Below are 16,939 nucleotides of genomic sequence, written 5' to 3'. Positions count from 1 at the left end.
ACAATTGACTATAAAACATAAAAAAAAAAAAACGGCCAACCTACTCATGAAAAACTCCACAGACACCAAGCAGAATGCCTTGAAGGAAACCAACGTCGTCTATGCCTTCAAATGCCCACTTGGGGCTGTAAGCCCCAAAGAACTCAGTATATAGGCAAGACAACAACGTCTCTTTCCAGGCGAATAACAATGCATAAACAACAGGTCTCCATCAAGGAACGAATAATCTCTTCTCACAACCAGACCCAACGACTTTGGCTGGACGGTAGAGCGACGGTCTCGCTTCATGCAGGTCGGCGTTCAATCCCCGACCGTCCAAGTGGTTGGGGCACCATTCCTTCCCCCCGTCCCATCCCAAATCCTTATCCTGACCCCTTCCCAGTGCTATATAGTCGTAATGGCTTGGCTGTTTCCCTTGATAATTCCTTCCTTCCTTCTCACAACCAGACCATCACCAGAGAAATCTTAACAAACAACACAGAAATCATCTATAGATACAACGATAGCAGGAGACTCGACATCAGCGAGGCACTACACATCAAAAAGTCAACACCAGCAATCCATAGCCAATTAATGCACAACTATATTCTACACACTTCAAGACCTCGAACCAACATGGAAAGCAGGAGGAGGTATGGGCCAATAGGCCTTCTGCAGTTACTTCCATTCTTATGTTTTCGTACCCAATTTATATACATTGTTTTGTGTTCTGTCTTGTCTTTGTCACCTCACCCAAAACTTTTGTGCCATATTACCTCACCCAAAAAGTGTACAAGTACAATGATTTTTTATGTGTAAACTAAGTCATTGAAAATGTAATAAGAAATTACGAAATGTGTTCAGGTGTCAGACAATAAATAAAAATGAATTTTGGAGAATTTATATTTCAATTACCATCGACAGTGGAGAAAAATATAAGAAATATTGAGAAAATTCGTGTTAAAATTATTAATCTTACCTTTTCGGTCATATTCAACAACTATATATATATATATATATATATATATATATATATATATATATATATATATATATATATATATATATATATATATATATTATATATATATATATATAACAAAACATACTTCATCGCAAGCAGTATACTCAGTCTATACATTAATGCAGAGAAAAATACTTACACACTAAACAGGTTTTAAAAAAAGGTGGGAGGTGTTATGATAGAGATTGTTTAGAGAAAACAATCTAAGAAGGGGCAGAGTTTACACCTCTTTTACAATACTTTACATAAACTGCATTTTCACTAATGACTCAAATATTTTTCGTAAGATGGAAGTTCTATTGAGCATCTTTACTTGGCAGTTTGATTGGCAAGATTTATTATTCAGGTTTATTGGGTATCCCCCAATAAGGAAGATTTATTGGCCAGCTTCACTTTGTCAGGGTGAAGGGTGCGCTCTATTAGCAAGTTTTATTGAGTATAATTTTTGAGGAGAATTATTTGGAAACCTTACTGGTCACCTTGTTGGTAGGCCATATTAGAAACGTATATTAGACAGAGTTATGGGGCTGCTTTAGGAGGAACACACAGCTTACTAGGCTTATATTGGGCAGTTTTATGGGTCATTTTATAGTGCAGACTTATTGAGCACCACAGATTACTGATATCATTGATAACAGTCACATTAGTAACACTGTCACATTAGTAACACTGTCACATTAGTAACACTGTTACATTAGTAACACTGTCACATTAGTAACACTGTCACATTAGTAACACTGTCACATTAGTAACACTGTCACATTAGTAACACTGTTACATTAGTAACACTGTCACATTAGTAACACTGTCACATTAGTAACACTGTCACATTAGTAACACTGTCACATTAGTATCACTGTCACATTAGTAACACTGTCACATTAGTAACACTGTCACATTAGTAACAATGTCACATTAGTAACACTGTCACATTAGTAACACTGTCACATTAGTAACACTGTCACATTAGTAACACTGTCACATTAGTAACACTGTCACATTAGTAACACTGTCACATTAGTAACACTGTCACATTAGTAACACTGTCACATTAGTAACACTGTCACATTAGTAACACTGTCACATTAGTAACACTGTCACATTAGTAACACTGTCACATTAGTAACACTGTTACATTAGTAACACTGTCACATTAGTAACACGGTCACATTAGTAACACTGTCACATTAGTAACACGGTCACATTAGTAACACTGTCACATTAGTAACACTGTCACATTAGTAACACTGTCACATTAGTAACACTGTCACATTAGTAACACGGTCACATTAGTAACACTATCACATTAGTAACACTGTCACATTAGTAACACTGTCACATTAGTAACACGGTCACATTAGTAACACTGTCACATTAGTAACACGGTCACATTAGTAACACTGTCACATTAGTAACACTGTCACATTAGTAACACTGTCACATTAGTAACACTGTCACATTAGTAACACTGCCACATTAGTAACACTGTCACATTAGTAACACTGTCACATTAGTAACACTGCCACATTAGTAACACTGTCACATTAGTAACACTGTCACATTAGTAACACTGTCACATTAGTAACACTGTCACATTAGTAACACTGTCACATTAGTAACACGGTCACATTAGTAACACTGTTACATTAGTAACACTGTCACATTAGTAACACGGTCACATTAGTAACACTGTTACATTAGTAACACTGTCACATTAGTAACACTGTCACATTAGTAACACTGTTACATTAGTAACACTGTTACATTAGTAACACTGTTACATTAGTAACACTGTCACATTAGTAACACGGTCACATTAGTAACACTGTTACATTAGTAACACTGTCACATTAGTAACACTGTCACATTAGTAACACTGTTACATTAGTAACACTGTCACATTAGTAACACTGTCACATTAGTAACACTGTCACATTAGTAACACTGTCACATTAGTAACACTGTCACATTAGTAACACTGTCACATTAGTAACACTGTCACATTAGTAACACTGCCACATTAGTAACACTGTCACATTAGTAACACTGTCACATTAGTAACACTGTCACATTAGTAACACTGTCACATTAGTAACACTGTCACATTAGTAACACGGTCACATTAGTAACACTGTTACATTAGTAACACTGTCACATTAGTAACACGGTCACATTAGTAACACTGTTACATTAGTAACACTGTCACATTAGTAACACTGTCACATTAGTAACACTGTCACATTAGTAACACTGTTACATTAGTAACACGGTCACATTAGTAACACTGTTACATTAGTAACACTGTTACATTAGTAACACTGTTACATTAGTAACACTGTCACATTAGTAACACGGTCACATTAGTAACACTGTCACATTAGTAACACTGTCACATTAGTAACACGGTCACATTAGTAACACTGTTACATTAGTAACACTGTCACATTAGTAACACGGTCACATTAGTAACACTGTTACATTAGTAACACTGTCACATTAGTAACACTGTCACATTAGTAACACTGTCACATTAGTAACACTGTTACATTAGTAACACGGTCACATTAGTAACACTGTTACATTAGTAACACTGTTACATTAGTAACACTGTTACATTAGTAACACTGTCACATTAGTAACACGGTCACATTAGTAACACTGTTACATTAGTAACACTGTCACATTAGTAACACGGTCACATTAGTAACACTGTCACATTAGTAACACTGTCACATTAGTAACACGGTCACATTAGTAACACTGTCACATCAGTAACACTGTCACATTAGTAACACTGTCACATTAGTAACACTGTCACATTAGTAACACTGTCACATTAGTAACACTGTTACATTAGTAACACTGTCACATTAGTAACACTGTCACATTAGTAACACTGTTACATTAGTAACACTGTTACATTAGTAACACGGTCACATTAGTAACACTGTTACATTAGTAACACTGTTACATTAGTAACACTGTCACATTAGTAACACGGTCACATTAGTAACACTGTTACATTAGTAACACTGTCACATTAGTAACACGGTCACATTAGTAACACTGTTACATTAGTAACACTGTCACATTAGTAACACGGTCACATTAGTAACACTGTCACATTAGTAACACTGTCACATTAGTAACACTGTTACATTAGTAACACTGTCACATTAGTAACACTGTCACATTAGTAACACTGTCACATTAGTAACACGATCACATTAGTAACACTGTTACATTAGTAACACTGTCACATTAGTAACACGGTCACATTAGTAACACTGTTACATTAGTAACACTGTCACATTAGTAACACTGTCACATTAGTAACACTGTCACATTAGTAACACTGTTACATTAGTAACACGGTCACATTAGTAACACTGTTACATTAGTAACACTGTTACATTAGTAACACTGTTACATTAGTAACACTGTCACATTAGTAACACGGTCACATTAGTAACACTGTTACATTAGTAACACTGTCACATTAGTAACACGGTCACATTAGTAACACTGTTACATTAGTAACACTGTCACATTAGTAACACGGTCACATTAGTAACACTGTCACATCAGTAACACTGTCACATTAGTAACACTGTCACATTAGTAACACTGTCACATTAGTAACACTGTCACATTAGTAACACTGTTACATTAGTAACACGGTCACATTAGTAACACTGTTACATTAGTAACACTGTTACATTAGTAACACTGTTACATTAGTAACACTGTCACATCAGTAACACTGTCACATTAGTAACACTGTCACATTAGTAACACTGTCACATTAGTAACACTGTCACATTAGTAACACTGTTACATTAGTAACACTGTCACATTAGTAACACTGTCACATTAGTAACACTGTCACATTAGTAACACTGTCACATTAGTAACACTGTCACATTAGTAACACTGTTACATTAGTAACACGGTCACATTAGTAACACTGTCACATTAGTAACACGGTCACATTAGTAACACTGTCACATCAGTAACACGGTCACATTAGTAACACTGTCACATCAGTAACACACATTAGTAACACTGTCACATCAGTAACACACATTAGTAACACTGTCACATCAGTAACACACATTAGTAACACTGTCACATCAGTAACACACATTAGTAACACTGTCACATCAGTAACACACATTAGTAACACTGTCACATCAGTAACACACATTAGTAACACTGTCACATCAGTAACACACATTAGTAACACTGTCACATTAGTAACACTGTCACATTAGTAACACTGTCACATTAGTAACACTGTCACATTAGTAACACTGTCACATTAGTAACACTGTCGCATCAGTAACACACATTAGTAACACTGTCACATCAGTAACACACATTAGTAACACTGTTACATCAGTAACACACATTAGTAACACTGTCACATTAGTAACACTGTCACATTAGTAACACTGTCACATTAGTAACACTGTCACATTAGTAACACTGTCACATTAGTAACACTGTCGCATCAGTAACACACATTAGTAACACTGTCACATCAGTAACACACATTAGTAACACTGTCACATCAGTAACACACATTAGTAACACTGTCACATCAGTAACACACATTAGTAACACTGTCACATCAGTAACACACATTAGTAACACTGTCACATCAGTAACACACATTAGTAACACTGTCACATTAGTAACACTGTCACATTAGTAACACTGTCACATTAGTAACACTGTCACATTAGTAACACTGTCACATTAGTAACACTGTCGCATCAGTAACACACATTAGTAACACTGTCACATCAGTAACACACATTAGTAACACTGTCACATCAGTAACACACATTAGTAACACAAGGATCAACTGGCGCAACTTTAGGTGCTCCAAAATTAATTAATTAATTATTGTTAATAAATTTAAGTGATAATATACCCTCATGCCTTATCCTTTTGTTTCCTAAGCGTCTATAAAGTTTATAAACTGCTTTTGGATTTTGTGTAAAGTTGACATTGTTGAGAGCTGTAAGCGACTAAAATACGACCCATGAGTTACAATTGGCCAAGTGGTCAAACCTATGCCACAATTTGCTCTATTTTTAGACTAAAAATCATTATGAATTTTTAATGATTTATTTTAAATTTTCTTTGATCCATGAAGAGTTAAAATATCAATGAGTTTTCAGTATCTCTAAAAGTTTTCTCGACAGTTCTTTGGAATTTGGAACTTTTTTTTTACTTCGTGTTCCCCGAAATAAAATATTCACCATTTACTTTTATTTCATTAGTTTTCGTAAGTTGGAGATGTATGTTGACAGTAATGGTAGTGTTGTTGACAGTAATGGTAGTGTTATTGACAGTAATGGTAGTGTTGTTGACAGTAATGGTAGTGTTGTTGACAGTAATGGTAGTGTTGTTGACAGTAATGGTAGTGTTGTTGACAGTAATGGTAGTGTTGTTGACAGTAATGGTAGTGTTGTTGACAGTAATGGTAGTGTTGTTGACAGTAATGGTAGTGTTGTTGACAGTAATGGTAGTGTTGTTGACAGTAATGGTAGTGTTGTTGACAGTAATGGTAGTGTTGTTGACAGTAATGGTAGTGTTGTTGACAGTAATGGTAGTGTTGTTGACAGTAATGGTAGTGTTGTTGACAGTAATGGTAGTGTTGTTGACAGTAATGGTAGTGTTGTTGACAGTAATGGTAGTGTTGTTGACAGTAATGGTAGTGTTGTTGACAGTAATGGTAGTGTTGTTGACAGTAATGGTAGTGTTGTTGACAGTAATGGTAGTGTTGTTGACAGTAATGGTAGTGTTGTTGACAGTAATGGTAGTGTTGTTGACAGTAATGGTAGTGTTGTTGACAGTAATGGTAGTGTTGTTGACAGTAATGGTAGTGTTGTTGACAGTAATGGTAGTGTTGTTGACAGTAATGGTAGTGTTGTTGACAGTAATGGTAGTGTTGTTGACAGTAATGGTAGTGTTGTTGACAGTAATGGTAGTGTTGTTGACAGTAATGGTAGTGTTGTTGACAGTAATGGTAGTGTTGTTGACAGTAATGGTAGTGTTATTGACAGTAATGGTAGTGTTGTTGACAGTAATGGTAGTGTTGTTGACAGTTGTCCGGAAGGTTGGGGTCTTGGCACCAAATTTGGCTTCCTTCAGTACTGTATCATTACATTAAGTTTATATTATTCCATTAAATTTCAAATTTCCTATTTTTCTAATTATCTACAAAGTAGATTGTGTTCTCATAGACACTATATAAAAGAAAGAGTGCCCCTTATTGTAAAAGTTTATAGATACAGAGTTTCAGAATCAAGGCAGTGTTCAGTTACTATGGAAAGTTCATATCAAGAAGTTTCCATTAGGTTAACAATGTCTGTAATTCAAGCAGCTGTACTTTATGTTGGAGAGCTGTCCCCGGGGCGCTCCTACAAGACGTGGTTGTGCTCGAGGAACCACCGGTAGAGGGAGTCCTCGTGCTTCTCAACCCACTTGATGTTGCCTTCCACCTCCTCCAGGGCCTGCTGGCGGGCGCGGGCCCCTGACCCGGCGTTGGGGAACTCCGCAAAGAACTCCTTCATCTGTGAGGGGTGACACAAAGGTTGTAAATGCCCATCAAGACAAATAATCAAACTAAGAGTTTTCTTTGTCGTGTATAAGGCTGAGGAGCACAACAGTTAAACATCATATGCACAGAAAAAGCACACTAACGTGATATATAGAAAAAAGAAAGTCAACTTGAGCTCGAGGATTCGAGTTCTGTATCAACTTCGATTCGTTTCGTATCATCTGAGGATTTGAGTCACCTCAAAGCTCCAGTTGATTTTTTCAATTACATATCATGTTGCTATAGTTTAGGATTAACAGGAAAAACACAGTATTTGATCTGCTGTGGGAGTATCACTTAACCAGGCCCGAAGTGGCGAGGGAACACATGAGATGAGCTCAACCTTTGTTCAGCTCCTATCATGCGGAGTTATCCTACTGGAGCTGTTCGCTGGAATAGGGATAACTTTCCCAGGGGCTGGGACAGATACGAGATGAAGAGCATCTTTTGAAATTCTTCAAGAGTTTAAGGTGTCTATGGTGTGACACACAGGTGCACAGTGAGAGACACAGGTGCACAGTGTGAGACACAGGTGCACAGTGAGAGACACAGGTGCACAGTGAGAGACACAAGTGCACAGTGAGAGAGACAAGTGCACAGTGAGAGACACAAGTGCACAGTGTGAGACACAGGTGCACAGTGAGAGACACAAGTGCACAGTGAGAGACACAAGTGCACAGTGAGAGACACAGGTGCACAGTGTGAGACACAGGTGCACAGTGAGAGACACAGGTGCACAGTGAGAGACACAAGTGCACAGTGAGAGACACAAGTGCACAGTGAGAGACACAAGTGCACAGTGTGAGACACAGGTGCACAGTGTGAGACACAGGTGCACAGTGAGAGACACAAGTGCACAGTGAGAGACACAAGTGCACAGTGAGAGACACAAGTGCACAGTGAGAGACACAGGTGCACAGTGAGAGACACAAGTGCACAGTGAGAGACACAAGTGCACAGTGAGAGACACAGGTGCACAGTGTGAGACACAGGTGCACAGTGAGAGACACAGGTGCACAGTGAGAGACACAGGTGCACAGTGTGAGACACAGGTGCACAGTGAGAGACACAAGTGCACAGTGAGAGACACAGGTGCACAGTGTGAGACACAGGTGCACAGTGAGAGACACAAGTGCACAGTGAGAGACACAAGTGCACAGTGAGAGACACAAGTGCACAGTGTTTTGTTAATAAAGTCTGGATGTGTACAACCTGCTGGCATGTGTACATGATGTATAAATGGACACGAGAGACTGTTGACGGAAGGTGACAATCATAGCTACATAAGGTGACAATCATAGCTACATAAGGTGACAATCATAGCTACATAAGAAGGTGACAATCATGGCTACATAAGAAGGTGACAATCATGGCTACATAAGGTGACAATCCTGGCTACATAAGAAGGTGACACTCATAGCTACATAAGAAGGTGACAATCCTGGCTACATTAGAAGGTGACACTCATAGTTACATAAGAAGGTGACAATCCTGGCTACATAAGAAGGTGACACTCATAGTTACATAAGAAGGTGACAATCCTGGCTACATAAGAAGGTGACACTCATAGTTACATAAGAAGGTGACAATCCTGGCTACATAAGAAGGTGACACTCATAGCTACATAAGAAGGTGACAATCCTGGCTACATTAGAAGGTGACACTCATAGTTACATAAGAAGGTGACAATCCTGGCTACATAAGAAGGTGACACTCATAGTTACATAAGAAGGTGACAATCCTGGCTACATAAGAAGGTGACACTCATAGTTACATAAGAAGGTGACAATCCTGGCTACATAAGAAGGTGACACTCATAGTTACATAAGAAGGTGACAATCAGGGCTACATAAGAAGGTGACAATCAGGGCTACATAAGAAGGTGACAATCATGTCTACATAAGGTGACAATCATGGCTACATAAGGTGACAATCATGGCTACATAAGGTGACAATCCTGGCTACATAAGGTGACAATCCTGGCTACATAAGGTGACAATCATAGCTACATAAGGTGACAATCAGGGCTACATAAGGTGACAATCAGGGCTACATAAGAAGGTGACAATCCTGGCTACATAAGGTGACAATCATGGCTACATAAGGTGACAATCATGGCTACATAAGGTGACAATCATGGCTACATAAGGTGACAATCATGGCTACATAAGGTGACACTCATAGCTACATAAGAAGGTGACAATCCTGGCTACATAAAAAGAGAATATATAAATCTCTGTTATATATAACTATTTATATTTGTTAAAATTCATTAATTTTTGTATAATTTAGGAAATTATTTGTTGCCTATCACTTAATATTTGCAATATTAAAATTATTCTTAGTCGTAAAATTATTATTAATATTAGAAGCAATATTATTATGAGTTTTATTATATTAATTATTGTTATACAATTATTATTATTTATTTTATTAGTTTTCATCGTGCTAATAATTCTATTAGTAAGGTTTTATTGCCACATTACTGCACAATGGATGAGACTCACCAAGAGTTGAAGAGTGTTAGTTACAAGTTTGTTTTGGTGGATGTGTTTTGTTACATATTATATATAATTCGTGTAATGAAGGGGGGAAGTTTTGTTTTAAAGAATTGTATACTACTGGCCATTAACCTCACCACCCGGCGCTAGGCTTCCTTGGAGCCATCACCCGGCGCTAGGCTTCCTTGGAGCCATCACCCGGCGCTAGGCTTCCTTGGAGCCACCACCCGGTGCTAGGCTTCATTGGAGCCACCACCCGGTGCTAGGCTTCATTGGAGCCATCACCCGGCGCTAGGCTTCCTTGGAGCCATCACCTGGCGCTAGGCTTCCTTGGAGCCACCACCCGGCGCTAGGCTTCCTTGGAGCCATCACCCGGCGCTAGGCTTCCTTGGAGCCATCACCCGGCGCTAGGCTTCCTTGGAGCCACCACCCGGTGCTAGGCTTCCTTGGAGCCACCACCCGGCACTAGGCTTCCTTGGAGCCACCACCCGGTGCTAGGCTTCCTTGCAGCCACCACCCGGCGCTAGGCTTCCTTGGAGCCACCACCCGGTGCTAGGCTTCCTTGCAGCCACCACCCGGCGCTAGGCTTCCTTGGAGCCACCACCCGGCGCTAGGCTTCCTTGGAGCCACCACCCGGTGCTAGGCTTCCTTGGAGCCACCACCCGGTGCTAGGCTTCCTTGGAGCCACCACCCGGTGCTAGGCTTCCTTGGAGCCACCACCCGGCGCTAGGCTTCCTTGGAGCCACCACCCGGTGCTAGGCTTCCTTGGAGCCACCACCCGGTGCTAGGCTTCCTTGGAGCCACCACCCGGCGCTAGGCTTCCTTGGAGCCACCACCCGGTGCTAGGCTTCCTTGGAGCCACCACCCGGCGCTAGGCTTCCTTGGAGCCACCACCCGGTGCTAGGCTTCCTTGGAGCCACCACCCGGCGCTAGGCTTCCTTGGAGCCACCACCCGGCGCTAGGCTTCCTTGGAGCCACCACCCGGTGCTAGGCTTCCTTGGAGCCACCACCCGGTGCTAGGCTTCCTTGGAGCCACCACCCGGCGCTAGGCTTCCTTGGAGCCACCACCCGGTGCTAGGCTTCCTTGGAGCCACCACCCGGCGCTAGGCTTCCTTGGAGCCACCACCCGGTGCTAGGCTTCCTTGGAGCCACCACCCGGCGCTAGGCTTCCTTGGAGTAACCCTAGTGTGTGTGTGTGGGGGGGGGGAGGACAGTGGGTGGAGGTCAAGTAATGTATCTTCTTCATGGTGAAGAATTATATAAATATTTTGATCATCTTTGGAACAAGGGTGGATATGCTGACGATGAGTCACAATAACGAGGCAGAAGATACGATAACCAAACCACGCATCAGATGATGGAGAAACGATAACGTTTCGGTCCGTCTTGTACCGTTATCAAGACCACATACAACTTGATAATATTCCTGGACGGACCGAAACGTCATCGTTTCTCTATCTTCTATTGTGTGGTTTGGTCATCAAGAGTGGATATTCAATTTTAATTTACAGAAATATAACAGTTAATTCCTTGTCATTGTATCGAACATGGCTTCTCTGTATACTGGAGCACAATGTGAGGAGCATGTAGAGCATCAAGACCATGTTATGGAAATTTACCTCTTGTAGCTGACTGGAGGAGGTGAACCGCGTACACACAAACTTCACCATGCGCCCCAGGTACCGGTTGCTGAGGGTGAACCTCTCCTCCAGCTCCTCCCAGTGCGACCTAAACACACACGCAACAAATTATTCCAAGGCAGGATCAAGTGGAACATTTTGGGTTTAAGACTCATGATATGAAACCTTGGTTTACTGAGAATTATATCAACTATATGTAATGTAGTTTCCCTTGTAAATTGATGTATATTTATGACTTATATTGTATATTATTTAATACAGACTAAAACATTACTCCACAGGTAAATAATCAAAGGTTATCTGAAATATCAAGTATGTTATGAGCAGTTGTGCTTGGAAGGGCATTAACACCCCCCCCCCCTCCCTCCCCGGCCCTCACTCACTGACTCATATGCTGTGTCCTTCCTACGGTGAATTAGCATAACTTTTATTTTCATAACTTTTAGCCTAACTTTTATTATATATTTATATATTTGGAGTTTATGGATAGCTGAGCCTAGATAAGTAAGTAATTATCAATAGAAGGCACCAAACCGGGAAGGCTATGTAGCACCACCAAACGTGCAGAGTAATCAGAGGGCGCTAAATATCACCAAGGATGCCAATACGATAACAGAAACGCATAAGGCGAACGATATCAAAAGTATTCGATTCACCACGAATTCTACCGAGGGACAATTGCCCGCATGGGACAGTCGGAAAGCACGCTCGTCCTGGAAATCAGGACATTCAACAAGGATGTGCATGACCGTAAGAGGAACAATGCAATTTGGACAATAAGGAGCAAGACCAACAACTCTGCCAGCGGGCAAGGATGGAGGCATGAATAACTGTAAAAATCGGAATAAGGAATACCTTTACGGGAGATGGGACAAGTGTGGATAGCTTCCTTAGCGGCAGTATTCACATGATCAGTTAAAGAGACACCAACATGGCTGGGAACCCAGCAAAATTCAACCAACTTAAATTTACTGGAGATAAGAAACAGCCAATGTTGAATCCCAATGACCACCGGGTGGACTGGATTAAAGGACCCTAAGCCATGAGGGCACAACGAGAGACAACTACCACCACAAAGGAGGATTGACACCGGGCAAGCAGGAGACGAAGAGCATAGAGAATAGCATAAAGTTCTGCTGTAAAGATGCAAGCCTCCGGAGGATGGCGACACATATAAGTGTGGTCAGGAAAAACAACAGAGTAGCCCACACCGTCAGCAGACTTCCCTTCGGTGAAGATGGGAACGGAGTGGGAGTGAGAAGAAAAGTGCTCAAGGAAGAGGCATTTCAGAACTGTAGGAGGGGTAAAAACTTTAGTGATGCGGGTCAGAGAAGTACAAAATTTGGGAAAGGGGACCCTCCACGGGGGCAAGGATGGAAACATACGAGGAGAAACATTGGTAATACGAACTGAATGAGAATCTTGTAAGCGAGACAAACGGACAGAAAGAGGAAGGAGGTGAAGAGGAACAGGAACTACAGGAGGGGTAAAAGTCAAAGCGCAATAGAGGCGAGAGTGAGGATGCTGTAAGGATCGTGCAAGATAGCGAAGACTGTAGCAATCACGGCGGTCCTGAAGAGACAAGAAGCCAGTGTCAGTGTACAAGCTGAGGGTAGGAGTTGAACGAAAAGCACCAGAGCCGAGGCGCAACCCAGTATGGTGCAAAGGATCAAGATGGCGAAAAGTAGAAGGAGAAGCAGAAGAGTATGCAGGGCAACCATAATCGAGTTTAGACAGGACGAGAGAGGAATGCAAATAAAGGAGCATGCGCCTATCCGCTCCCCAAGAAGTATGGGAAAAAACCTTAAGTAGGTTAAGGGCCTTAGAGCACTCAACACGAAGGTAAGAGATATGGGGAGACCAAGACAAACGAGTGTCAAAGAATAACCCCAAAAGCTTTGCGGAAGCTTTGTACTCAAGGGGATGACCATAAAGTGACAAAGAGGGACGACGAACGACCCGCTTCCGAGTAAAAGTCATGGCACAAGTCTTAGAAGTAGAGAACTTGAAGCCTTGATTGGTGGCCTAAGATGACACGGCATCAATCGCAAGTTGAAGCCGCCGTTGAAGGAGAGGCGAATCATCACCTCGACAGCAAAGAGTAAGATCATAAACATAAAGAGCGGAGAAGATGCCAGAAGGAAGGGAGAAAAGAAGACCATTGAGGGCAACCAGAAAAAGAGTAGTTCTCAGAAGACTACCTTGGGGTACACCATACTGCCAAAAAGAGGCAGAGAGAGTGGTACCAAGCCTGACTTGAAAGGTACGACGAGAGAGAAAGCTTTGAAGGAAGAGAGGGAGATTACCACGAAGGCCAAAAGAACGAAGTTGGAACAGAATATGGTATTTCCAAGTCATGTCATAAGCCTTTTCCAGGTTAAAAATGACAGCAACAACGGAGGTCTTCCCAGCAAAAGCAGCACAAATATAGACCTCCAAGTTCACCAGGACACCAGTTGTGCTGCGGCACTTGTGAAAACCAAATTGAGAAGGAGACAGGTGGTGATGGTGTTCCAAGAACCACATCAGACGGACATTTACCATACGCTCAAAGAGCTTGCAGACACAACTCGTGAGAGCAATAGGGCGGAAGTCCTTAGGGGACTTACCGAGAGACCCTGGTTTCCGAATAGGGAGTACACGGCATCGAACCAGTCCTCAGGGATGGACAACGAATCCCAGACCTGGTTATACATACTCAGTAAATACCGAGACGTGCACGGAGGGAGATGGCGAAACATCTCATAACGATCGTCATCCGAGCCCAATGCCATAGATCCGCAGAGGGCCAGGGCAGACTGAAGTTCAGAAAGAGAGAAAGGATCATTATAGGGAAGGCGGAGATGAGTGTGGAAATCTAAAGGATAAGATTCAAGAACAGGCTTATGAAGAAGGAAGGATTGAGGAAGATGAGAACCAGAGCTAACAGTAGAAAAGTTGGAACCCAGTTCGGTCGCGACTGTCACTGGGTCCGCCACAAGAGTACCACGGAGGTGGAGAACCGGAGAGACATCTGGAACAAACTTGCCAGCAATTTTGCAGATCTTCTTCCAGATCTGCGGCAGGGGAGTATCGGACGTAATGGTGGAAACATAAGATTTCTAATTCTCACGTTTAGCTGTACTGATGGTCCTACGGGCCACCGCACTTCCCTTCCGAAACAAAATAAGAGAATCAGCCGTCTGCCGGCGGCGGTGTTTCTTCGAGGCCTCACGCTTACAGCGGACAGCCCGAGAACAGTCCGCATTCCACCAGGGAACGCACTTTCGCACGCCCCGGGAGGAAGAGCAAGGAATAGAGCAGAGGGCAGCGTCGAAGACAGTGTCATAAAAAAAGAAGGAGGGCGCGAAGAAGAGGCAGAGAGGAGAGGTCAGAGAGAGTAGCACGGAGGGTGAATAGGCTCCAGTCAGCCTTGGCAAACTGCCACCTAGGGAGGGAGAGGGGAGAGTGGAAAGAGAAAAATTAAACGAGGATGGGGAAATGATCACTGTTATAATGGCCATCAAGAACCTGCCACGTGAAATCTAAGTAAAGGGACGACAAGCAGAGAGAAAGATCTAGACAGGAAAGGGTGTGAGTCCGAGAGTCCACATGAGTGGGCTCACCAGAATTCAGAAGAGACAGGGAAGAAGAGAGGACGAACGGTTCCAGAAGGCGGCCTCGGGTGTGTGTCAGAACATCACCCCAGAGAGTATGTCGACAGTTGAAATCATCCAAAAAGGAGCACCGGCTCTGGCAAGGAGTCCAGGAGGTGCTTAAGATCGGGAAGGGAAAGTGGGACATTTGGCAGGAGATAAATGGAACACACTGTATACCATTTACCCACAAAAACACGGGCAGTGGAACAATGACGGAAGAAGTAGGGGGACGAAAGGAACATCAGAACGAATTAGGAGAGCAGTAGAGATATGGGGTTACAGGGGGGGGGGAGGAGAAAGAAAGGAACAACCACGAAAGTGACCAGGACGAGCACCAAGCCTTCATTCTTGGAGCCAAACACAAAGTGGTGAAACTGTGTAATTAGAAGTTGGAGTTCATGGAAGTTGGCATAAAATCCACGAATATTCCACTGAAGAATTGACATTATCAAAGAGAAAGGACAATAACAGAGAACAATAAAGAAACAGAGGTAAAGAAGAACACAGTTTATTAAAGAATCTCAGGATCAGGGTCAGGATCAGGAGCAGGGTCAGCAAAATCAGGGTTAGGGGGCATGGGTAAACTTAGTAAGGATGGAAGGAAGGGAGCAGGAGGACAGACCAGAGGGGGACTGACGGGGTCCAAAAGAGGAGGAGACAACTGAGAGGGGCAGTTAAGGACAGCTGGAGGAGGGGGGGGGGCAGAAATCAGGGAGTGCACCTCAGCAAGGGCAGCAACCGAGAGGGAATCGGGGGTGAAAGAAACCTCCATATGTGGGACAGGGGGCCCGACCACTGAAATAGGAGGGGCAGTAGTGATAGAGTCAGAGGGAGGGCGGCAAGGAAGAAAGCGATACCTTCTTACCTGCTGGGGAGGAAGGAGAAGAGCCAGGCTTATGTTTCTGACTCGAAGAGATAGGCGTTCCAATAACAACGTACCGGGCGATAGACTCAATGGTCTCAGCAGAAGAGGAACGGGAGCGAACAACACAATGATTGCTGGGAGGATGATGGACATCAGCCTGGACAGACAGGCGGTGTGGAGGGTCAAGAGACTGGGGGGAGATGGGAAAGAAGACATAGGAGACATGGTGGACTGGGCAGGAAAGGGGAAAACTCCAGGTGGAGAACTTTCAGGACAGGACGCAAAGGAATAGGGGAGGAGATAGAGGGCGTGTTCGGGTTTAAGGCCTGGAAACGGTTGTGAGACTGAGGAAGGTGGAAAGGACGAGGAGAGGTAGAACGCAACACGCGAGCGTAGGATACACCGGCGAAAGGGGTGAGACGACGATGTCTCACATTGTGCTGACTTGGTGTCTCGCTTCAGGAAAAGTCAGACGATCACGGTGTTTCAAGTTGAGGACGGCTTCCTCGAGTTTGTAGTGTATACACAAGTGTGAGAAGGTAGGGTGGGCCTCACCACAATTGAGGCAGCAAGCCTGGGGAGAAGTGCACTCGGACTTAGAATGATCATCGTCCCCACACAAGGGCATAGACACACAGTGAACACTTGAGGACACCGTGTCCAAACTTCCAACACTTAT

At 42.6% G+C, this 16,939-nt stretch overlaps 2 protein-coding genes across 3 annotated transcripts in view; one reads left to right on the top strand and one right to left on the bottom strand.

The window, feature by feature from the left end:
- Positions 1 to 16,939, top strand: part of LOC123761547 (glutamyl aminopeptidase) — a 705,879-nt gene that overhangs the window by 440,938 nt on the left and 248,002 nt on the right. The window lies entirely within an intron of this gene.
- The window catches only part of LOC138368250 (glutamyl aminopeptidase-like), a 56,632-nt gene continuing 46,612 nt past the window's right edge, over positions 6,920 to 16,939 (bottom strand). The window contains exons 9-10 of the mRNA XM_069330801.1: positions 11,737 to 11,845; positions 6,920 to 7,590 (exon numbers count right to left, since the gene is read on the bottom strand). Coding sequence (XP_069186902.1) covers positions 7,438 to 7,590; positions 11,737 to 11,845 — 262 coding nt within the window. The 3' untranslated portion in view covers positions 6,920 to 7,437. The remainder of the gene's footprint in view (positions 7,591 to 11,736; positions 11,846 to 16,939) is intronic.

Source organism: Procambarus clarkii, chromosome 24, assembly GCF_040958095.1.
Source record: "Procambarus clarkii isolate CNS0578487 chromosome 24, FALCON_Pclarkii_2.0, whole genome shotgun sequence".
NCBI lineage: Eukaryota > Metazoa > Arthropoda > Malacostraca > Decapoda > Cambaridae > Procambarus > Procambarus clarkii.
This window is presented reverse-complemented; position numbering and strand designations above follow the sequence as displayed.